The sequence below is a fragment of the Leptodactylus fuscus genome, chromosome 2, assembly GCF_031893055.1.
Source record: "Leptodactylus fuscus isolate aLepFus1 chromosome 2, aLepFus1.hap2, whole genome shotgun sequence".
NCBI classification, from domain to species: Eukaryota; Metazoa; Chordata; class Amphibia; order Anura; family Leptodactylidae; genus Leptodactylus; species Leptodactylus fuscus.
The window spans coordinates 62978779-63003203 of record NC_134266.1 but is presented as its reverse complement, the minus strand read 5'-3'; the positions used below and the strand labels follow the sequence as shown (position 1 = coordinate 63003203).

The 24425-nt window shown below is 42.2% G+C and overlaps 1 protein-coding gene across 2 annotated transcripts in view; it reads right to left on the bottom strand.

The window, feature by feature from the left end:
• The window catches only part of WSCD1 (WSC domain containing 1), a 169809-nt gene that overhangs the window by 57242 nt on the left and 88142 nt on the right, over window positions 1-24425 (bottom strand). For both annotated transcript variants that reach the window (XM_075263845.1, XM_075263846.1), the window contains exon 5: window positions 9316-9431. In XM_075263845.1, the coding sequence (XP_075119946.1) occupies window positions 9316-9431 (116 nt within the window). The remainder of the gene's footprint in view (window positions 1-9315; window positions 9432-24425) is intronic.

Genomic DNA, 24425 nt, shown 5'->3' with positions numbered 1-24425 from the left:
ATGCTCTTTACTTACATTAACACCCGACTGTCAATGTAGTCATACATTTATAGTAGGAACAACAAAGAAACAGCACAAAGTTCTAAGAACAATAAGTGCTCCTGAATGGTTATACTATGGGGAATGTAAATATTAATAAAAACAGACTTGTCCAGAGATCTGATAGTTCTTTTTAACCACATCCTCACAGCAGCACAGAGTTTCTTTTGTGAAAAGTAGACGTTGTGACTGAATCTCACATTTATGTTTGACAGTATATATACACCAAAGATCACACAGTTAACTAGGAAATATAAATGTCGCCTTGTTACAATATAGCCCACCTTGCAACAAACAAGATCTTAAGAAGGATGAGGATAGGAAATCCTGTGTGTTAGTAGAGACCATCCAGGCTTCCGACCTCACACACAAGTTTCCTACTCTAAAGTTTGTACAAGGACAGTTAGTGAGGAATACAGTTACTAGACATCCCTACTTCCCAGAAAAGGAAATATTTTTTGTAAATCAGGAAGATGTGTAATAAAGGCAGCAGAACAATACGGAAAACACAATGGTGACAATAACAGCATCGGGAAAAAACAAGGACGACTCTGTATAGCACTGGATGCACGACAAAGGGAAGAAGAGAGCGTCAAATAAGAGTTTGTCTCTCTTGTGTATAGTATGCTTCATTATGTATTTCTCATCTTTCTTAATATACTTAATATATCTATTGTATTGTGAAATACTAAGGCATGTAAGTATATACTATGATAATGTATTTTGTAATATACAATAAACAATATACAAGAATGGATTATTTCTATAGATTTGTATGCAAATGATAAACATATAAAAGGGGAGCTCAGACTAAAGTTGATCAAGATAGATGTCCATCGAGCCCAACCAAGGCAAACCTGACCCCAACCGAACACCCCCCCATGCATATTACTACTATGCCCCATACTGGCATCTACACACACTACTATACCCCATAGTGGCCCCTGAGCACATAAAAAAAAACAATGTTACTTATCTCTCCTGGGCTCCATCACACTCCCCGCTGATTTTGGGGAGTTGGTACAGACATCACGTGAGCCAGGTCTGCATCGCGACGCATAATGACGCAGGCCGGGCCCATGTGACATCTGGGATGTCAGCAAACAGGCCTGAAACTTGCTGGAACCCTTGAGAGATAAGTAACAGTGTTTTCAGGTTCCCTCCCCCGGGCCTCCCATCATAATACTCAGGGGTTTGAAAAGACTCCAGCATATAATGATAGCAGTGTTTGTTGGGGTTCGCGGGCCCGTGGCCTCACTTACCGATCTCCGCTCCTGCACATAGCCACATCTTCAGAGGGGGAAGCACAGGCAGCCGGGAGCAGGAGCGGGGAATTGGTAAGTAAATAGGGCCCATTACCTACAGGTGTTACACTAGCAGCTAATGGCCTATTAAAAAAAATAAAAAATCAGGGGCTCTCTGGGGCCCCTAATGTTTTGGGCCTTGTGGCAGCTGCTACCACTGCTACCCTGGTAGTAACACCCCTGATGTTGATCCAGAAGAAGGCAAAATACACTCATGAGGCAAAAGTCAACTGCTCCATATTAGGTGAAAAAATTCCTTTCCTACTGCATTATGGCAATAAGAATAAATCCCTACATCAGCATCCCATCTCCAAAAATTTAGTACCCAAACCTCCAAATATGTTTACTTTTAATAAAGGCATCCAGGCACCTCTAGAATTTACATAATAAACCATCACAGTATTATGTGACTGAATTTCCATATCTTACTACAAATTTATGGAACTCAGTCATAATAATACCTATAATATAATAATTCACACCAAGAATATTGAAGACTGAAGAAACTTTACTAGAGATGAGCGAACACTAAAATGTTCGAGGTTCGAAATTCGATTCGAACAGCCGCTCACTGTTCGAGTGTTCGAATGGGTTTCGAACCCCATTATAGTCTATGGGGAACATAAACTCGTTAAGGGGGAAACCCAAATTCGTGTCTGGAGGGTCACCAAGTCCACTATGACACCCCAGGAAATGATACCAACACCCTGGAATGACACTGGGACAGCAGGGGAAGCATGTCTGGGGGCATAAAAGTCACTTTATTTCATGGAAATCCCTGTCAGTTTGCGATTTTCGCAAGCTAACTTTTCCCCATAGAAATGCATTGGCCAGTGCTGATTGGCCAGAGTACGGAACTCGACCAATCAGCGCTGGCTCTGCTGGAGGAGGCGGAGTCTAAGATAGCTCCACACCAGTCTCCATTCAGGTCCGACCTTAGACTCCGCCTCCTCCGGCAGAGCCAGCGCTGATTGGCCGAAGGCTGGCCAATGCATTCCTATGCGAATGCAGACTTAGCAGTGCTGAGTCAGTTTTGCTCAACTACACATCTGATGCACACTCGGCACTGCTACATCAGATGTAGCAATCTGATGTAGCAGAGCCGAGGGTGCACTAGAACCCCTGTGCAAACTCAGTTCACGCTAATAGAATGCATTGGCCAGCGCTGATTGGCCAATGCATTCTATTAGCCCGATGAAGTAGAGCTGAATGTGTGTGCTAAGCACACACATTCAGCACTGCTTCATCAAGCCAATACAATGCATTAGCCAGTGCTGATTGGCCAGAGTACGGAATTCGGCCAATCAGCGCTGGCCAATGCATTCTATTAGCCCGATGAAGTAGAGCTGAATGTGTGTGCTAAGCACACACATTCAACACTGCTTCATCAAGCCAATACAATGCATTAGCCAGTGCTGATTGGCCAGAGTACGGAATTCGGCCAATCAGCGCTGGCTCTGCTGGAGGAGGCGGAGTCTAAGATCGCTCCACACCAGTCTCCATTCAGGTCCGACCTTAGACTCCGCCTCCTCCGGCAGAGCCAGCGCTGATTGGCCGAAGGCTGGCCAATGCATTCCTATGCGAATGCAGACTTAGCAGTGCTGAGTCAGTTTTACTCAACTATACATCTGATGCACACTCGGCACTGCTACATCAGATGTAGCAATCTGATGTAGCAGAGCCGAGGGTGCACTAGAACCCCTGTGCAAACTCAGTTCACGCTAATAGAATGCATTGGCCAGCGCTGATTGGCCAATGCATTCTATTAGCCCGATGAAGTAAAGCTGAATGTGTGTGCTAAGCACACTCATTCAGCACTGCTTCATCACGCCAATACAATGCATTAGCCAGTGCTGATTGGCCAGAGTACGGAATTCGGCCAATCAGCGCTGGCCAATGCATTCTATTAGCCCGATGAAGTAGAGCTGAATGTGTGTGCTAAGCACACACATTCAGCACTGCTTCATCAAGCCAATACAATGCATTAGCCAGTGCTGATTGGCCAGAGTACGGAATTCGGCCAATCAGCGCTGGCTCTGCTGGAGGAGGCGGAGTCTAAGATCGCTCCACACCAGTCTCCATTCAGGTCCGACCTTAAACTCCGCCTCCTCCGGCAGAGCCAGCGCTGATTGGCCGAAGGCTGGCCAATGCATTCCTATGCGAATGCAGACTTAGCAGTGCTGAGTCAGTTTTGCTCAACTACACATCTGATGCACACTCGGCACTGCTACATCAGATGTAGCAATCTGATGTAGCAGAGCCGAGGGTGCACTAGAACCCCTGTGCAAACTCAGTTCACGCTAATAGAATGCATTGGCCAGCGCTGATTGGCCAATGCATTCTATTAGCCCGATGAAGTAGAGCTGAATGTGTGTGCTAAGCACACACATTCAGCACTGCTTCATCAAGCCAATACAATGCATTAGCCAGTGCTGATTGGCCAGAGTACGGAATTCGGCCAATCAGCGCTGGCCAATGCATTCTATTAGCCCGATGAAGTAGAGCTGAATGTGTGTGCTAAGCACACACATTCAGCACTGCTTCATCAAGCCAATACAATGCATTAGCCAGTGCTGATTGGCCAGAGTACGGAATTCGGCCAATCAGCGCTGGCTCTGCTGGAGGAGGCGGAGTCTAAGGTCGGACCTGAATGGAGACTGGTGTGGAGCGATCTTAGACTCCGCCTCCTCCAGCAGAGCCAGCGCTGATTGGCCGAATTCCGTACTCTGGCCAATCAGCACTGGCTAATGCATTGTATTGGCGTGATGAAGCAGTGCTGAATGTGTGTGCTTAGCACACACATTCAGCTCTACTTCATCGGGCTAATAGAATGCATTGGCCAATCAGCGCTGGCCAATGCATTCTATTAGCGTGAACTGAGTTTGCACAGGGGTTCTAGTGCACCCTCGGCTCTGCTACATCAGATTGCTACATCTGATGTAGCAGTGCCGAGTGTGCATCAGATGTGTAGTTGAGCAAAACTGACTCAGCACTGCTAAGTCTCTGCATTCGCATAGGAATGCATTGGCCAGCCTTCGGCCAATCAGCGCTGGCTCTGCCGGAGGAGGCGGAGTCTAAGGTCGGACCTGAATGGAGACTGGTGTGGAGCGATCTTAGACTCCGCCTCCTCCAGCAGAGCCAGCGCTGATTGGTCGAGTTCCGTACTCTGGCCAATCAGCGCTGGCCAATGCATTCTATTAGCCCGATGAAGTAGAGCTGAATGTGTGTGCTTAGCACACACATTCAGCTCTACTTCATCAGGCTAATAGAATACATTGGCCAATCAGCGCTGGCCAATGCATTCTATTAGCTTGATGAAGCAGAGTGTGCACAAGGGTTCAAGCGCACCCTCGGCTCTGATGTAGCAGAGCTGAGGGTGCACAAGGGTTCAAGTGCACCCTCGGCTCTCCTACATCAGAGCCGAGGGTGCGCTTGAACCCTTGTGCACACTCTGCTTCATCAAGCTAATAGAATGCATTGGCCAGCACTGATTGGCCAGAGTACGGAATTCGGCCAATCAGCGCTGGCCAATGCATCCCTATGGGAAAAAGTTTATCTCACAAAAATCACAATTACACACCCGATAGAGCCCCAAAAAGTTATTTTTAATAACATTCCCCCCTAAATAAAGGTTATCCCTAGCTATCCCTGCCTGTACAGCTATCCCTGTCTCATAGTCACAAAGTTCACATTCTCATATGACCCGGATTTGAAATCCACTATTCGTCTAAAATGGAGGTCACCTGATTTCGGCAGCCAATGACTTTTTCCAATTTTTTTCAATGCCCCCAGTGTCGTAGTTCCTGTCCCACCTCCCCTGCGCTGTTATTGGTGCAAAAAAGGCGCCAGGGAAGGTGGGAGGGGAATCGAATTTTGGCGCACTTTACCACGTGGTGTTCGATTCGATTCGAACATGGCGAACACCCTGATATCCGATCGAACATGTGTTCGATAGAACACTGTTCGCTCATCTCTAAACTTTACTTCTGATGGTAAAATGTAACAACAAGGTCTTATCCAGGATCCTGCCAGCAATGATAGATCGGGATCACTTTGTACCATTTATATTACTACCACTGGTCCTCAATCTGCTTGTAAGCCTCCATGATTACATTCTGGTCCTGCATTGAAGATGATAATATTCCCTCCACTCACTGTATAAATTTTACACATGTATATTATGTGGCAAAACTCATATTTCTATTATTTGCTGTGCCTATTCCAATCCTCCATATATTTACACTTTGAGCATCCAGTGCAAATATACTTTGCATATGAATATTTTTATTTTTTGTAAAAATATGCTATGCAAATAGATAGGAAATGAAATGCAAAACTATACTTTGATATGCAGCTCCATCACCAGAGAATGCTGCATGATTAGCAGATGGTGATATGCATCTTAATAAGAAAGCCACTGAGTGCATCAAACGCCTGGGAAAAAAACTTGTTATAAAACTGGTTATACGAACATATCGGGACCGGGTAGGGGAAAAAATATAGTCTACTTTGCATGAAATGACTTTAAATGTTTTGCTCTCACAGAGGATCCTGCACATGTGGGGTAAAGCAGAAGGGCCTGATATCAAATTGAGATTTTTTTTATTATTATTATTATTTTTTTTATATATATAAACATTGCATCAAATTATAAATGAACAGCACAGGACAGCAGATTGCTCAACAACCGGTCATATCATATTCCATACGAATACATGGCATCCCCATAATGTGACAGATTGTTCTGTTAATAGCATTCAGGGCCATTGGGAATTTCATATATTTTCCCACCCTGCAAATAATCTATATCATCAAATTGTTGATGGGGAGACAGGAAAGCCTAATGGAATATAATATAGTTGTGTCTACAGAATACTGTATACTGTCCTATTCAAGGGAAGCTTGCTAAAACATAGACATGGCTAGTGGTTTCACCATATGGCTCATAAAATATAGCTAGCTAAGAATACAGAGTGGACGATTTACTAAGCAAAATGTGTCAGAATTCTAGCAAAGTTTGTTCCCAAAATTGTCTGTAGCCATGTTTATCAAGTGTTTTAGACACTTTTATAAGGTTTCATAGGAAAGGGACGTCGCGTCACTGGGGATGGTCTAAGTGACACCATGTGACAAATATGTGACTAAATGTTGCTGTTTTTTCTTGCATAAAATTGTATTGATGGTTAATGCCGAGTGAGTGCAAAGAAGTAAAATTGAGGATGGGACTGGATCAAGCACACAGGAGGTGAGGTATGATTTGGGGATATGGAGTAGTAGGGACAAATATGGCTGTTTCCTTACAAAACTAGCTATGCACCACTAAAAAAAAGTTGTTACTGGTGTTGCAACTCAGTCTTATTGACTTTAATAAAGCTCAGTTACTATACCAGTCACAACAGTTGTATTGGTGAGCCCCATATTGGGCTCACAATGTACATTTTTCCCTATCAGTATGTCTTTGGAATACGGGAGGAAATCCACGCAGACATGGGGAGCACTTACAAACTCCTTGCAGATGTTGTCCTTGGCAGGATTCGAACCCAGGACTCCAAGGCTGCAATGCTAACCACTGAGCCCCCATGTTGCCCCAAAAAGTCCATATTTTTACAATGATGGAGAACCCCTTTAATTTTCCCATTGGTTACTATAAAATATAAATGTTGGACATTTCATAGTGAGTGTTTTTGATATTTTTGTAAACCTGTAATTCCCTAGTTTGCTATCGTAGGGAAACCTGTACACTATAAATCTGCACCCCATACTACTACTGATTGTGTCTGGTTTCCATTCAACAACTGCAAGCAGAGATCTAAAAGACTGAAGCATTTATATACAAACTTTACTGCAAAACTAATGATACAAGTAAAAAAAAACTTTTTTGCTGAAATTTTAATATCCCTTTAACTCTGGTTTAGTAAGGAATACATGCTTAATAATTTGATCATTTATTTCAGTCCAAATGATTAACTGATATTTTGTTCCTTAGGTTCGGGGGCAAGCAATTAAAAAGAGATATCTCATTGGTATTCTAATTACGTATAGGAGAAAGCACAGCCCTGCTGCTCGTGATGTAAAGGACGAGCTAAATTACTGTCCGCCTCTGCTAGCAAAACATTTGTTATAGTTGCCAGTTTTTTGTTATCGTATATATCTTTATTATTTTATATACAGTACAATGTGCTGTAGAACAACCTCATAATATGACCTCTATGAAAAATACTGACTTCTCGGCTGACCTAATGGGTGAACTATAGTGTCTATACTAGGTAAATATCCTGTGTCAGCGGACAACCCTAATTAACACATGTCAGATTTACAGTACATGACGGAGACTTATGGATGCGGATACCATTAACTAACTGTATCCTATAAATAATCCACAGAGCAAAGATGATCATTCCTCGTTCCAAGAAAATAGCACGGCATCGCTGGCTGGGAGAAAGCTATGCTTTAAAGGTCCAAAATACCTCCCAAACCAATGATGGTGCCATGTAGGGGCCTTTAGCCCTTTAAGAACGCAGTGTAGTTTATATGTTAATGCTCAGCAACTCTTTTCATAATTTCCCTCCGTCTTCCAAAATTCATAGCTTTTTTATTTATCTGCCTACATAGCTATGTGAGGGCTTATTTTTTGCGGGACAAGTTGTACTTTCATTTGCCACCATTTTAGGGTACATATAATAACTTTTTATTTACATGTGAGATAATACACAAGTCTATCATACTTTTTTGCATTTTGTTTTTATGGCGTTCACTCTCCATTAAAAATGACATGGCAGCTTTGTACGATGAGTCATTTAGATTACGGCTATACCATATCAATATTTTAGTTTTTATTATATTTTACTGCTTTTACAAATAAAACGTTAATTCAATAGAGGTATCACTAAATCCTCCAGCCTCTGTTTAATCTGTCCTGGTCTACACAGCAAAGATGAGCAGCTGACACCCAGACATATCAAGTCATTGAGACTGCTTTAGAAACCAATCTCAAAACAGAAATATTTCATGATTTTTATGAGGGTAGTCACTAGAGATGAGCGAGTAGTACTCGATCGAGTAGGTGTTTGATCGAATACTACGGTATTCGAAATACTCATACTCGATCGAGTACCACTCGCTGTTCGAATGTAAAAGTTTGATGCAGAACCAGTATTGATTGGCCGAATGCTATACAGTCGGCCAATCAATGCTGGTTCTTCTCCTACCTTTAGAAGTCTTCTCCGTGCAGCTTACCTGCCGCGTCTTCCAGCTCTGAATTCACTCTGCCCAGGCCCGATGCCTGGCAGAGTGAATTCAGAGCCGGAAGATGCCGCGGGGACGCTGCAAGGAGAAGACTGCTCGGAGGATCCAGCACGACCATCACTCGTGGACTTGGTAAGTATAATTTGATTGAATGATGCCTACCCCTGAAACGAGCATTTCCCCCCCATAGACTAGAATAGGGTTCGATATTCGATTCGAGTAGTCGAATATTGAGGGGCTACTCGAAACGAATACCGAACCTCGAACATTTTACTGTTCGCTCATCTCTAGTAGTCACATAAAAAATGGAAAAAAAATCAATAAAAATGAAAAATGTTAATTAAAAAAATCAATAAAAATGTAAGTTTAATAATATTTTCTTCTGTCATATTCAATTTCATGGTATGATACATATCCTTGACGATCTATTCCAATGTATAAATCTGGGAAGGTGATATGTTCAGATCTAGTTTTAAAACTAAAAGGAATTGTACAAATGAGGGAAGTCTCTGACCTACTTTCTTCTAATACAGAAGTGATCAACACCATAAAATTTAGTTCTTACTTACAGTGAATACTTTTAATGTGATGGAATTGTCATTAAATCATATATCATAGTTTGAGCACTTGTATATCAGTAGGTATGAAATTGTATATATATATATATATATATATATATATATATATATATATATATATATATATATAATATGAAAAATTCACTTACTTTTGCAGAACAGAAATCAAAGCACATATCAGTGGAGAGGTTGAGAAATGACGCAGGGAATAGATACGTTCCATTTTCTGGGGCTCTAAAGCATCCTCGGTAGGTAGAATTCTGTTCTGTAAGAGAGATGAGAATGAGAACTTGATAAATCAGTGTTAAGGTGTTCAGCCCATGTAAAGGAGTTGGCAAGGAATTTTTTATTTATGGCTATTTTTAGGATATATTTAGACCAGAAAATGTGGAAAATGCTTTTAAAACTTAACTTTTAATGAATACATCTAAAACAGGCCAATATTACGCAACACTAATAAAAAAAAACCCATCCAATACACTAAAACACGAGATACGTCCCATAACAATGTCTGCAAAAAGAGGGACTGTCAATCCCCAATTACTTAACATGCCCCCCCCCCCCCTTCATTACCGTCTAACAAAATTAAGTGGGAGAAGGGCATACGATGCAGATACTAGCTACAGCTCTACGGCACACCTTTCCATGAAATGCTAGCACCAGTGGAGGGACACATTGGATGGATGGACTTAGCTCAAATAGCTGGTTATATTTAATAATCTCAAGTCCTAAGAACACACACAGTTAAGCACCAAGTATACAAGACATAGTTATACTTTAATAAATCCATTCATATAGATTATTTAATGTCCATACTAGGCTACAACCAAGCCCATAACTGCAGTATATATATGATGCAAGCAGACAGAAACATCTTAAAGATCAGAAGGACATCATTGGAAGATCATAAGAACATCCTTAGGACACTACTAGGGATGAGCGAACACTGAAATGTCCGAGGTTCGAAATCCGATTCGAACAGCCGCACACTGTTTGACTGTTCGAACAGATTTTGAACGCCATTATAGTCTATGGGGGGAAATGCTCCTTTCAGGAGTACGCAAAATTCGTTAAAATTATACTTACCAAGTCCACGAGTGACGGTCGGGCTGGATTCTGCTTGAAGTCTTCTCCCGGTGCAGGGTCCCCGCGTCTTCTTCCAGGTGGAATTCACTCTGCCTAGGCATCCGGCCTAGGCAGAGTCGACTGCACATGCGCGGGCATAGGACCGATGCCTGAGCAGAGCCGAATGTGCATGCACGTGTATGCGCGTGAATGCCCGCACATGCGCAGTCAGCTCTGCCTAGACCGGATGCCTAGGCAGAGTGAATTCCACCCAGAAGAAGACGCGGGGACGCAGCGCAGAGAAGACTTCGGAAAGGTAAGAGAAGAACCAGTGTTGACTGGCAGAATGTATAGCATTCTGCCAATCAATGCTGGTTCTGCATCGAACCTTAAACTTCGAACAGCTAGTAGTGTTCGATCGAGTACAAGTATTTCGAATACCGTAGTATTCGATCGAACATCTACTCGATCGAACACTACTCGCTCATCTCTAGACATTACACATCATTTTCACTATCCCTAAGGAAATATGGTATAATCCTGCCACATCCATAATCCCATCCATACTTTAGATCACAATAAACCTTAGTTCTAGGTTGAGATTGGTATTACTGCATTATTTATATGAACCATTAGACACATCAGGGTGTGAAAGGAAGGGAGCCAGATACACAAGGCAATCCTCTAAGTAATGAAATAACTGTCAACTAAGATAGACTTTGCACAAAATAACCAAAATTTAGCTCAATATGGTCCACTGTGTCTTCCTCTGTAATAATAGTCAATTCTAGTCCCCCCATCCATGAAGTTAGAACTACAATTATCCCATTAAACGTCACAGCTCCACTCACTCCATTGTGTTGGGTATTTGTATAACATGCCAGAGCCATGTCCACATTGTACTATGCTCAATCTAAACTGCAGTTTGAAGGTGACAACAAAATCCCTATTAAACAAGTTCTCCAGTATGGACATTCCATATTTGTTAGAAAGCTCCATTAACAATAAGCAAATCGTAATGTGTCCTTCTGTCTGTTCTAAACTGTGTGGGTCAGATCTCAGTAAGTGTCCTATTTCAATGCAGTGCCACTACAGGGGAAACTCAATATTACACAGTGCCCAACCACATCAATGGCTTTTCAGTGTAATAGTGGACAGGATAGGTCCGACGGAGTGATGGACACCCTTTGTAAGCACTGTAAACTTTGGCCAAGAGATGAGAATCCTGAATAGAGGACCCTTCTATAATTTCAGAATTCCCTAGTAAAGTAAATGGAAATGAGATTTTTACACTACCCCTTTAATCTTCAAATAAATCATAATTTATGATGAATTTTTAGCAAAAGTCATCCTACTGAAACAATTGCATATTTGTGTACAGCATAGTTTTTACACTTCCCCAACATTCCTAGAATTAACATAGGGGCATCTGCCTAGCACTGCAAGACTTCATCTCCAGTACTTATCCTGACCATCTAAGCACCCACCCATCCAAGTCGAGTAAGTGACCGAATAACTTCTTTACCCATTTGTGCTAGGACATCTTCAGTGTTTTCTCCTAGCTGGTGTATGCTTTCACCAGGTACCTGAGCTCTCTATATTTGAGGTCACTTCAGATATAGTTTACTGGTTAGTTTAGAGGTTAGTCTGCAATAGTGCAAGCATTTTAAGCAGGGAGAGGATTGACAGGGCATTGGGAAAAGGGACTTACCCTGCCTATATGGGCTGATCTTCTTCATGCCATTAGTGCAGAGAAGGCAGATGTAATATGAGTTTTTGTCTAATCATACGTATGCTTAATAGATTAACAAACCCCTTTTTCCATAAAATGGGGAGCTGTATGACAATCCTGATACTTGTAATCTGGGGATATGTATCCAAGGGAAATGATATTCACTGATCATTTGTAAGAAACCTCAGCTCTGTGTCGTGAGACGATGTGAAGACGTCAGAGAGAGAGATTCAGGAGCTTCCTACATGTTTTCATCCTGATAACAATGTCCTTAGGGAAACATATGATATTTAAAAAAAATAAAATAAAATAAGAAATTGCGGTTCAGCTGCAATATAGCTCACCTTTATTCTTCTCTCAGGTGAAGGGCCAGTCTGATTAGCAATTACAACAAGCCTGATATTGTGAGATTTCATTACAGGTTCAAATGTCATCCGCTAACAAAATAAGCAGAAAAATAAATGCTGATTCCCTTCACTCTAACATTTCGATCGATTTTTCTTCTGATCTGCATTGAAGCAGAAAAATTGCTACTTGGAGGAGAGGATTAACCATTTCACTACCCAGTTGGTGCTTCTGCAAGTATTCATATATACAGTAGTATGGTGAAAAAAGACCCTGGGTGTTAGCAAATTGCAAGAAGAGCAATTCCCCAGTAGCTGCTGAACCCTGGAGGAAGGGGCACAAGAGACAATGAGCCCTGGTCTGAAACCCCCCACTGTCCCTTCCTGCTTGCCGGTCCTATCCTAAGTGATAGACGAAAACTTGGAGACCATCCCTTCCTAAATACGTGAAACACAAAATGCAGACAAGACAAACAACAACAAGGAAGGTCAATTTTCTTTGGTTTTTCATTTATTTTGTTCGTCGTTTCTTTATTTTGTTTATTGCATTTTTGAATCTTACACTGTATTATTTTGTATTTACGTAGAGTCTGAGGAAGGTCTTTTGAAGACCGAAAACGTTTACTCATTCTTTACTGAATAAAATGGTGATTGGTTAATGCATACCCAAGTGTGAAGTTCATCCTTATCTACTACTAAAAGGGGTGGGACCCTAACTTCACCCAAACGGGGACGGCACCTGTATCCCTATTGATACTATAAACAAAGTAAATATCCAGCATGGAGCTGGGGTAAAGATATTCCTAGTTTTCTTTTTTTTCTTTTATTTCTCTTTATGCACTGATAATGTCAGTTTAAGGGAATTTCTTCTTGACCAATTTCCCAATGCTGTTGCTGAAACCATGGGAGGAAGGGAAAGACAGACAGTGAGTCCTAACTCAACTCAGCCCATGTTCCTACCTACTTGTCACAACTGTCCTAATGACAGGGACAACAAGGCGACAGTCCCTTCTCTGAATTAGTGTTACACAGGACAAGACAAAACAACACAGAAGCAGAGTCAGCGAGCCAAAGTCAAATCAGGGAGAAAAACAGTACCAAATCACAATCCGAAAGAGTAGAAACAAGGAAAGCCAAAAGTCAGAAGTCAGTAAATAATACAATAGAAAGAGAAGCGCTTATCAAGGACAGAGTCTCAATAGCCTGCAAACTGTGTGGGTTGATGAACCACCCTAGACTTGATTGGTAGATAGGCTGTCAATCACGCAGGTAAGGCGAAGATTAACTATTAGAGGAGAAGAAGGAAACCAAAGTGAAGGAGGTGGGTGTCATGAAAAATCAATTACAGAGGTGAGGGAATAGGGTAGTGTTCACAAAATACAAGAATAATAGCAAGGAATAATAACTTGCTACGCCTCTTGCACTGCAGCATGTGAGCAGAGAGCGGTACAGAGGCCTGAGCAGGCAGAGACATTAGAGTCAGATTTTGGATGTCTTTATAGTCTGCATATCCTTTCTATTCCTTATTATTGACATGAAAATCTTATTATAGCGGAATCTGTCCAAAAGACCACTTCTTTAAGAAGAGCAACCTCCAGTAAAGTAGATGATCTCTCCAACCTCCTATGTACAGGAATGATGTGAAACCTAACAATTATGGTGCCACACTCTTAATATAGTGCATCTAGTGCATCAATTTGCATAGTGTAGCCATTATGCACTTTGTTTTGCAGTGGTCATGCTAACAAATGGCATAATTTCACATGGTATGCTACATTTCAGCAAAGTGGACCAAAGTGCAGCATGTTACTATTAATGTACACATGCTGTTTTGTTGCTCTGCAAGGATGTACCTGTACATCTTTGCAGAGTTCAAAAGAAGAGAGCTGGATGTTGGAGAGCTAAACTGCTAAACATCACTGAAAGAAGGATTTTTTACCATTGAATATACAGATATGGGAGCTGCCATATAGTAGATCCCCATGCGACCCAGTGATGATCTGATCTGCAGGATATTGGGAACTACAGGACCTTCAGCTCTGCACTGTACAAGAGGAGACTGTATCAGCTCCAGTTACAGGGAAAATCAGCAAAAAAAAAAAAAAAAAAAAATGTTGAAAAGTCTATTATGACCAAATTGGGGGTTCCAATGTATATAAAAAAAATAGATAAACAAAACAAAAAAAAAGTAAAAAAATAAAATAAAAAAAAATACCATGTCCAACTCACAGATTCTAGTTCTGCCCATGGTTTTACACCACCCGGGGTGGAATTTATTTAGACTGATATGTCGTATATCAATCTATATCTATCTATATCTCTATCTATCTATCTATCTATCTATCTATCTATCTATCTATCTATCTGTGGCTAGATAGATAAAGATGCAATGTATGCTTCAACACAAACAATATTATATTTATTATATTAATTGTATTAAATGTGATAGAAATATGGAAATGCAGAGTTGTAGATGTATAGAATGAACAAGTCCTATAGTCAGCAGTGTTGCTTCTAGAATGCACAGAACCCAATGACCTATAGCCGACTCCCTTCAATGAATAAATCAGTCTTTTTCCTTGACTTCCTGCTCTGTTTGCTTATTTTGAAACTTGCTGACTTGCCCTCGTAGCCTTGCCTGATGTTTTCTTATCCTTTTGACTCATTACCAACAAGAATAGCGAAAGAGCTTATTTCCCTAAATGAATAGGCAGATTACTGACACATAGATGAGCTATCATTGTAATTAATGTCTGAAAACATAAAATAATGCTGCACATGTCAAATAGATAATATAAAGCATTTGATGCACCTAATCCCTTGTGTTACTGCAGTACCATTAACACAATGGATTTTATGAATATATTATATATGGAAATGGAGCAGATTTGTTAGATCAAACAAGAGCTTGTTACAGAAAATTACACAGAAATAATATATACACAACAATTATATGAAATGCAGCCTTTAGGAAACACCCGCAGCTAGGTTACTCATTCTGAAAAGCTCCTCCAATATGTGCATTTTTGCGCCTTATTTATAAGAGATTTAGAATTTAATATAATGATGTAGCAAATCTAGCTCAATCTTTCTCTAGTCTAGATATGTAATCTACAGAAAGGTGGAAAAAAAATACACCCATAAAAAAAATTCTGGATCCTGTGTAGTAGTCAGAAATTTCCCATAGGGAGCTCTGCTCATTCAGAACGTAAAACTCGTTCAGAATAAGCGCGTAATAACCAGCTCCCATTGATTTCTATGGGTGCCGGCATATGTGCGCTCCCCATTGAAATCAATGGGAGGCTTTTCTCCTATCGCTTTCAATGTGATACGTGAGGAAAAAGCTAGCGGAACCCATCGAAATCAATGGGAGGCTTTTTTTTCAGCATGGAAAATTCAGCGCCAAGTAAAGGGCCATTTTCCTCTGTGTGAATGTACCCTAATAATAGCTTTAATGACATCTATCAGGTCTGAAATGCTTTCCAAACCAATAAGGCTAAGCCCCACATTGTGGAAACGCAGCATTTTTTTATTGCAGATTCTGTTGCGTTTTTTTTTTTTTTTTTAGCCAAAGCCAGGAATGGAGAGAGCAAAACATAGCAGTATACGAGCTTCCTATACATTTTTTATAGCCTATTGTAACCACTCTTGGCTTTGGCTCAAAAAAACAAAACAAAAAACACAACAAAATCTGTATAAGGCCAGGGTTTTTGTTGCGTTTTTTTGAGCTAAAAGCAGGACTAGATTGAGCAGAAGTTAGAAGTATAAAGACATCCTATATATTTCCAATTCCATTTGTATCCATTCTTGGCTTTGGCTCAAAAAAACGCAACAAAATCTGCAATAAAAAAGCTGCATTTCTGCAATGTGGGGCCTCAGCCTAAGGCCTGGGCCCCACGGGCTGGAAACCCTGCGGGAAAATTCGCAACTTTTTACAGCACTTGCAAAGTGGATGCGAATCCTATGGCCACCTTGCAGTAAAGACCACAGCGTGGACATGCTGCGATTTCCAAAACTGACGTGGTTAATTTTTTTCACTGCCCCCAGCTGATTTAAAAGTTAAAGGGGTTGTCTAATTTTGTCTTGACAACCCCTTTAACTCTTCACCAGCTGACAACGACTGCAGAAGGGCCTGGAGGAGTCATCTAGCACTGTGAGAGCTGTTTCCGGTAACTACTACTTGTCTCTGGGTTCTCTCCAATGGGTTGCTGCATAGATTACCTTATATGAGAGAACGATGTGATAAAGGAAGGGAAAGAAGCTGGGCTCTGTGATAGATTGGTTTTTATGATTTAGAGCAAATTTTTTTTGTAAAAAACACAGTGAGGCTGCACATTACTTAAACATTGCATTTCAGCTGTAGGAAAAACGCATTGGAAACAAGGCCGCATTTTACATTTCCAGCAAAGTGAGATTTCATTTCATTCACATGCAAGGAAAAAATTGCTGCAGAAAGGCTATGTCAGGATACGGAGTCGCCGCGGTCTCCTTGCTGCGCAGCGTCTCCCTGGGAGACGTGTTAGGAGTTCTATTGGGTGTGCTTAGGTCATTAAGGGTTAATCTTTTCCTTGCCTTCAGTCTCCATGTCATTAGCCATCAGGTATGTTTTTCTGCTGCTATTTAATCCCCACCCAGGCATGGATCCTTGCCAGCCATTCACTTTGTGTTTCCTGGTCCCCCTGCTCAGTCTGATTCCCTGTCTGTTTGTATTCCATATGTTTCTTGGTTTTTAGACCCGGCTTGTATTTTTGACTATCCCTTGTCTTTTGATTTGGTACCTTTTATTATATCTCCTGGCTTGACCTCTTGCTCGTCTGACCTCGCCTTCTCTTCTGTGTCTTGCTGGGACTTGTGGTCCTCTCTGGTTCCATGCTGTTTAGTCTTTTGTTTTGCATTGCATTTACACTGTGCTTTCTGTTTAGGTGTGACCCCGTGACTCCAGTCCCTAGAACTTTCAGGGCAACTTCTATCCTAGCCACCGGATAGAAGGTTAGGAGTCGTGGTAGGCGCACTTCAATTAGGAAGTGCATTGGTCTGCCTCATCTCAGATATTACAGCATAGTTATAGCTGCAGGGCCTGCAACCCCTTTTGTCATTAGTTGCACAGTGTTGCTTTCCCAGCTGTGTCACTTTGCACTGCCTGACCCTGACTCCAATCCTTACAGGCTATTGATTAAAATGTGGACATTTTTTTTACAAACACACATGTTAATTTTACCCACAGAAATAATGTCTTCTCCCTATAGACTTATATGGAGTGGGACAGCAAAAAATTTTTGGTTTAAAAAAAAAATGCAACAAAAAAAATGGCTGCGTGTCCACAACATGGGGCCTTAGCCTTACTAAAGCTTTTGGAGCCCAATGTGTACTCTGGTATTTGTCTACATAGTACAAATATTGTAGGACTAGTTTTTCCAAGATTTGTCAATCAGCGGAGAAGATCTTTTCTAAAGACTCATCTATTTGCTCTATTATTGCACTATATCTTGCAATCATAGCATGAGATTCATTAAAGCCTGCACACGCCGAGGGCTTCCTTTAGTTTCATGACAATGTTTGGAGTTTTGTCATTGCAAACTTTTAAAGGGTAGTGGAATTGGGCGATGCGACATGCTGCTATAATATGAATAAAAACTATATCAAGAAAAACTCTGAAAAACATTTACCCTTTGATAATCACTAATGGTGCCGGTGAATGCCAGACCAGTGATTTTCCTTTAGCAATACTCTTTTAGTCTCTGCTGAGAGTGATTTAGCCCAGTAGGTTGGAAACCATCAAAAATACAGATCTATGGGAGTAAATAGTATCTGACGACTACCTGGACTACCAAACATAATAGCGCTTGAAAGTAGGAATTTTCAAAAAATGCTTTTTTCTTTTTTTGCCTTGAACTACAAAACATTATTTCTCTGCAATTTCTCTTCAAAAACATCATTGAGGGAAAGCAAATACAAATAAACCCACTAATAACAGAATGCGCCCATATGTAATCATTTCTTGAGTGTTCATTACAGTACAGAAATAAATAGGACCTGTCGGCTCCCCTGAGAAATCTATTTTCGGGAATACTTGCATTCTTAATAAAAATAAAAAAATAATACAATATTTTCTTAGGGCTCTGCCTTGTGCCGTTTCTATTATTCACCCTGGAAATGTACAAATAAATTGAAAATTTTATGTGCTGTATATCCTACTGTAATGAAATACCCAAAATGTTCATATCTGACAGCGGAATTTTATTGTTGATTTGTTTGTATTTGTATTAAAGGAGTTTACTAGACTAAAAATATTGGGGTGGGTCAGAAGTATCACAATAGTGATGATCCAACATGACCCCCTGACTCAACTGTTCTCAGCAGCTTATACACAGAGAATTGAACAGGAAGCAGACAGCTCCAATCTGTGTAGTGGCTAGACCAGGGTATTGCAGATCAGCACCCATTCACTTCAACAGGTGTTGGACCCTCACTTAGAGAAATAGATAGGTAATCAATATTTTTAGCCTGGAAATCCTGTTAGGCTGAGAAGAGAGAGTGGCTTTTAAAACCTAGGTCAGGCTTGTACAAACTTCAAGATGCTGAACTGGTTAACCAAACTTGATTGTTTTTTTCCGTTTCAGACTAATTTTATATGGCACCCTTCTGCACGTGACCTGTGATGGCTCTTACAGTTTTATCCTTGTGTAATGACAGTAACCTCTATTACAAAATTATCTCACCGTCACCATTGTATAAGCAATACTACCTCCCATGCCGCCCCTGTTACCTCTTGTGTTACCCCCTCTACTTCATAGATTGTAAGCTCTTGTGAGCAGGGCCCTCAGTCTCATTGTGTGAAGTGACTATTTCTTTGTAATGTATCTTTTTGCCTATTATTTTTTTTTTGTAAGCACTGAATCCTTTTATATGAAACTCTTTACTCAAATGTTTGTCCCTGTATGCTCTACAGACCCATTGCCTTGTAAAGTATGGTTTGCCATTTGACTGCTGTAGAGCAGTGAACGCATTAGAGTTACCTCCTGACTCGGAATCAGAAGTTGATGGTGTATCTGGGGTACATGAACTGAGGTGTGTACAGTGTTGGCCAAAAGTATTGGCACCCCTGCAATTCTGTTGGCTGTTATCAATGCTGACGAGGACAAAGCATACTCCAGTTTTAGAAAGAAACAATAGAAATTACACCTCTGATAATGTGTCCAATAGTAAAGGGACATTGAAACTGGTCAGGTAACAGATTGAGGTGGTAGATGGACAAGATAAGAGATAAGTGTCTAGCTTGCCCTATTGTTAGTTCAATAATTCCCTGATAGGTGTGAGTCAGTAAACTTCTCCCTACTCAGCTATACAAACAAGTTATGGCAGTGCACTATTAGCATGAGAAAAGGGTTAATATAATAGTGGTTAAGAAGGAGGAATTAGCTATCAGAAAGCAAAGATTAGCCTAGCAGTACATGGATACCAGTGAACAGCCAAGTGTTAATGATATGGACACAAGTGCAGTCTTAGGAGTGTTGTGAGATTCCATACAAGTAAATCAGATTGCTCACTGTGGTTCTCTAGTAACTGCTAGTTGTGAATGCTGTACAATTGACATAGCAATTTCAGAGACACGCTACTCTGTCTGTTCTCCTTTCCTTTCTTTTTTAATAGGGAAATTTTTGTTTGTTTGTTTAATTTATCTTCAATGGAAAACCACAAAAAGAATTGTCAAAAAGCCAAATTGGATATAATTCAACACCAAACATAAAAAAGGGGGTGGACAAAAGTATTGGCACTGTTTAAAAAAAATCATGTGATGCTTCTCTAATTTGTGTAATTAACAGCACCTGTTACTTACCTGAGGCTCCTAACATGTGGTGGCAATAACTAAATCACACTTGCAGCCAGTTGAAATGGATTAAAGTTGACTCAACCTCTGTCCTGTGTCCTTGTGTGTACCACATTGAGCATGGAGAAAAGAAAGAAGACCAAAGCACTGTCTGAGGACTTGAGAAGCAAAATTGTGAGAAAGCATGAGCAATCTCAAGGCTACAAGTCCATCTCCAAAGACCTGAATGTTCCTGTGTCTACCGTGCGCAGTGTCATCAAGAAGTTTAAAGCCCATGGCACTGTGGCTAACCTCCCTAGATGTGGATGGAAAAGAAAAATTGACGAGAGATTTCAATGCAAGATTGTGCGGATGGTGAATAAAGAACTTCGACTAACATCCAAACAAGTTCAAGCTGCCCTGCAGTCCGAGAGTACAACAGTGTCAACCCATACTATCCGTCGGCGTCTGAATGAAAAGGGACTGTATGGTAGGATACCCAGGAAGACCGTACTTCTTACCCAGAGACATAAAAAAGTCAGGCTGGAGTTTACCAAAATTTACCTGAGAAAGCCAAAAACGTCTTGGAAGAATGTTCTCAGATGGTCAGATGAGACAAAAGTAGAGCTTTTTGGGAAAAGGCATCAACATAGAGTTTACAGGGGAAAAAAAAGAGACCTTCAATGAAAAGAACATGGTTCCTACAGTCAAACATGGCGGAGGTTCCCTGATGTTTTGGGATTGTTTTGCTGCCTCTGGCTCTGGACTGCTTGACCGTGTGCATGGCATTATGAAGTCTGAAGACTACCAACAAATTTTGCAGCATAATGTAGGGCCCAGTGTGAGAAAGCTGGGTCTCCTTCAGAGGTCATGGGTCTTCCAGCAGGACAATGACCCAAAACACACTTCAAAAAGTACTAGAAAATGGTTTGAGAGAAAGCACTGGAGACTTCTAAAGTGGCCAGCAATGAGTCCAGACCTGAATCCCATAGAACACCTGTGGAGAGATCTCAAAATGGCAGTTTGGAGAAGGCCCCCTTCACATCTCAGGGACCTGGAGCAGTTTGCCAAAGACGAATGGTCTAAAATTCCAGCAGAGCATTGTAAGAAACTCATTGATGGTTACTAGAGATGAGCGAACAGTGTTCTATCGAACACATGTTCGATCGGATATCAGGGTGTTCGCCATGTTCGAATCGAACGTGGTAAAGTGCGCCAAAATTCGATTCCCCTCCCACCTTCCCTGGCGCCTTTTTTGCACCAATAACAGCGCAGGGGAGGTGGGACAGGAACTACGACACCGGGGGCATTGAAAAAAATTGGAAAAAGTCATTGGCTGCCGAAATCAGGTGACCTCCATTTTAGACGAATAGTGGATTTCAAATCCGGGTCATATGAGAATGTGAACTTTGTGACTATGAGACAGGGATAGCTGTACAGGCAGGGATAGCTAGGGATAACCTTTATTTAGGGGGGAATGTTATTAAAAATAACTTTTTGGGGCTCTATCGGGTGTGTAATTGTGATTTTTGTGAGATAAACTTTTTCCCATAGGGATGCATTGGCCAGCGCTGATTGGCCGAATTCCGTACTCTGGCCAATCAGCGCTGGCCAATGCATTCTATTAGCTTGATGAAGCAGAGTGTGCACAAGGGTTCAAGCGCACCCTCGGCTCTGATGTAGCAGAGCCGAGGCTGCACAAGGGTTCAAGCGCACCCTTGGCTCTGATGTAGGAGAGCCGAGGGTGCACTTGAACCCTTGTGCACCCTCAGCTCTGCTACATCAGAGCCGAGGGTGCGCTTGAACCCTTGTGCACACTCTGCTTCATCAAGCTAATAGAATGCATTGGCCAGCGCTGATTGGCCAATGTATTCTATTAGCCTGATGAAGTAGAGCTGAATGTGTGTGCTAAGCACACACATTCAGCTCTACTTCATCGGGCTAATAGAATGCATTGGCCAGCGCTGATTGGCCAGAGTACGGAACTTGACCAATCAGCGCTGGCTCTGCTGGAGGAGGCGGAGTCTAAGATCGCTCCACACCAGTCTCCATTCAGGTCCGACCTTAGACTCCGCCTCCTCCGGCAGAGCCAGCGCTGATTGGCCGAAGGCTGGCCAATGCATTCCTATGCGAATGCAGAGACTTAGCAGTGCTGAGTCAGTTTTGCTCAACTACACATCTGATGCACACTCGGCACTGCTACATCAGATGTAGCAATCTGATGTAGCAGAGCCGAGGGTGCACTAGAACCCCTATGCAAACTCAGTTCACGCTAATAGAATGCATTGGCCAGCGCTGATTGGCCAATGCATTCTATTAGCCCGATGAAGTAGAGCTGAATGTGTGTGCTAAGCACACACATTCAGCACTGCTTCATCACGCCAATACAATGCATTAGCCAGTGCTGATTGGCCAGAGTACGGAATTCGGCCAATCAGCGCTGGCTCTGCTGGAGGAGGCGGAGTCTAAGGTCGGACCTGAATGGAGACTGGTGTGGAGCGATCTTAGACTCCGCCTCCTCCAGCAGAGCCAGCGCTGATTGGTCGAGTTCCGTACTCTGGCCAATCAGCGCTGGCCAATGCATTCTATTAGCCCGATGAAGTAGAGCTGAATGTGTGTGCTTAGCACACACATTCAGCTCTACTTCATCAGGCTAATAGAATACATTGGCCAATCAGCGCTGGCCAATGCATTCTATTAGCTTGATGAAGCAGAGTGTGCACAAGGGTTCAAGCGCACCCTCGGCTCTGATGTAGCAGAGCTGAGGGTGCACAAGGGTTCAAGTGCACCCTCGGCTCTCCTACATCAGAGCCGAGGGTGCGCTTGAACCCTTGTGCAGCCTCGGCTCTGCTACATCAGAGCCGAGGGTGCGCTTGAACCCTTGTACACACTCTGCTTCATCAAGCTAATAGAATGCATTGGCCAGCACTGATTGGCCAGAGTACGGAATTCGGCCAATCAGCGCTGGCCAATGCATTCTATTAGCCCGATGAAGTAGAGCTGAATGTGTGTGCTAAGCACACACATTCAGCACTGCTTCATCACGCCAATACAATGCATTAGCCAGTGCTGATTGGCCAGAGTACGGAATTCGGCCAATCAGCGCTGGCTCTGCTGGAGGAGGCGGAGTCTAAGATCGCTCCACACCAGTCTCCATTCAGGTCCGACCTTAGACTCCGCCTCCTCCAGCAGAGCCAGCGCTGATTGGCCGAATTCCGTACTCTGGCCAATCAGCACTGGCTAATGCATTGTATTGGCGTGATGAAGCAGTGCTGAATGAGTGTGCTTAGCACACACATTCAGCTCTACTTCATCGGGCTAATAGAATGCATTGGCCAATCAGCGCTGGCCAATGCATTCTATTAGCGTGAACTGAGTTTGCACAGGGGTTCTAGTGCACCCTCGGCTCTGCTACATCAGATTGCTACATCTGATGTAGCAGTGCCGAGTGTGCATCAGATGTGTAGTTGAGCAAAACTGACTCAGCACTGCTAAGTCTGCATTCGCATAGGAATGCATTGGCCAGCCTTCGGCCAATCAGCGCTGGCTCTGCCGGAGGAGGCGGAGTCTAAGGTCGGACCTGAATGGAGACTGGTGTGGAGCGATCTTAGACTCCGCCTCCTCCAGCAGAGCCAGCGCTGATTGGTCGAGTTCCGTACTCTGGCCAATCAGCACTGGCCAATGCATTTCTATGGGGAAAAGTTAGCTTGCGAAAATCGCAAACTGACAGGGATTTCCATGAAATAAAGTGACTTTTATGCCCCCAGACATTTTTCCCCTGCTGTCCCAGTGTCATTCCAGGGTGTTGGTATCATTTCCTGGGGTGTCATAGTGGACTTGGTGACCCTCCAGACACGAATTTGGGTTTCCCCCTTAACGAGTTTATGTTCCCCATAGACTATAATGGGGTTCGAAACCCATTCGAACACTCGAACAGTGAGCGGCTGTTCGAATCGAATTTCGAACCTCGAACATTTTAGTGTTCGCTCATCTCTAATGGTTACCGGAAGCGGTTGTTCGCAGTTATTTTGTCTAAAGGTTGTGCTACCAAGTATTAGGCTGAGGGTGCCAATACTTTTGTCCGGCCCATTTTTGGAGTTGTGTAAAATGATCAATGATTTGACTTTTTTTTTCATTCTCTTTTGTGTTTTTTTCATTGCAAGCAAAATAAATGAAGATATTAATACCAAAGAGTTTGTGCTTGCAATCATTTTCTGGAAGAAACTGAGTATTACCTGACAGAATTGCAGGGGTGCCAATAGTTATGGCCAACACTGTATTTTATGGACACCCTTAAAGGTCTTGGAGTGG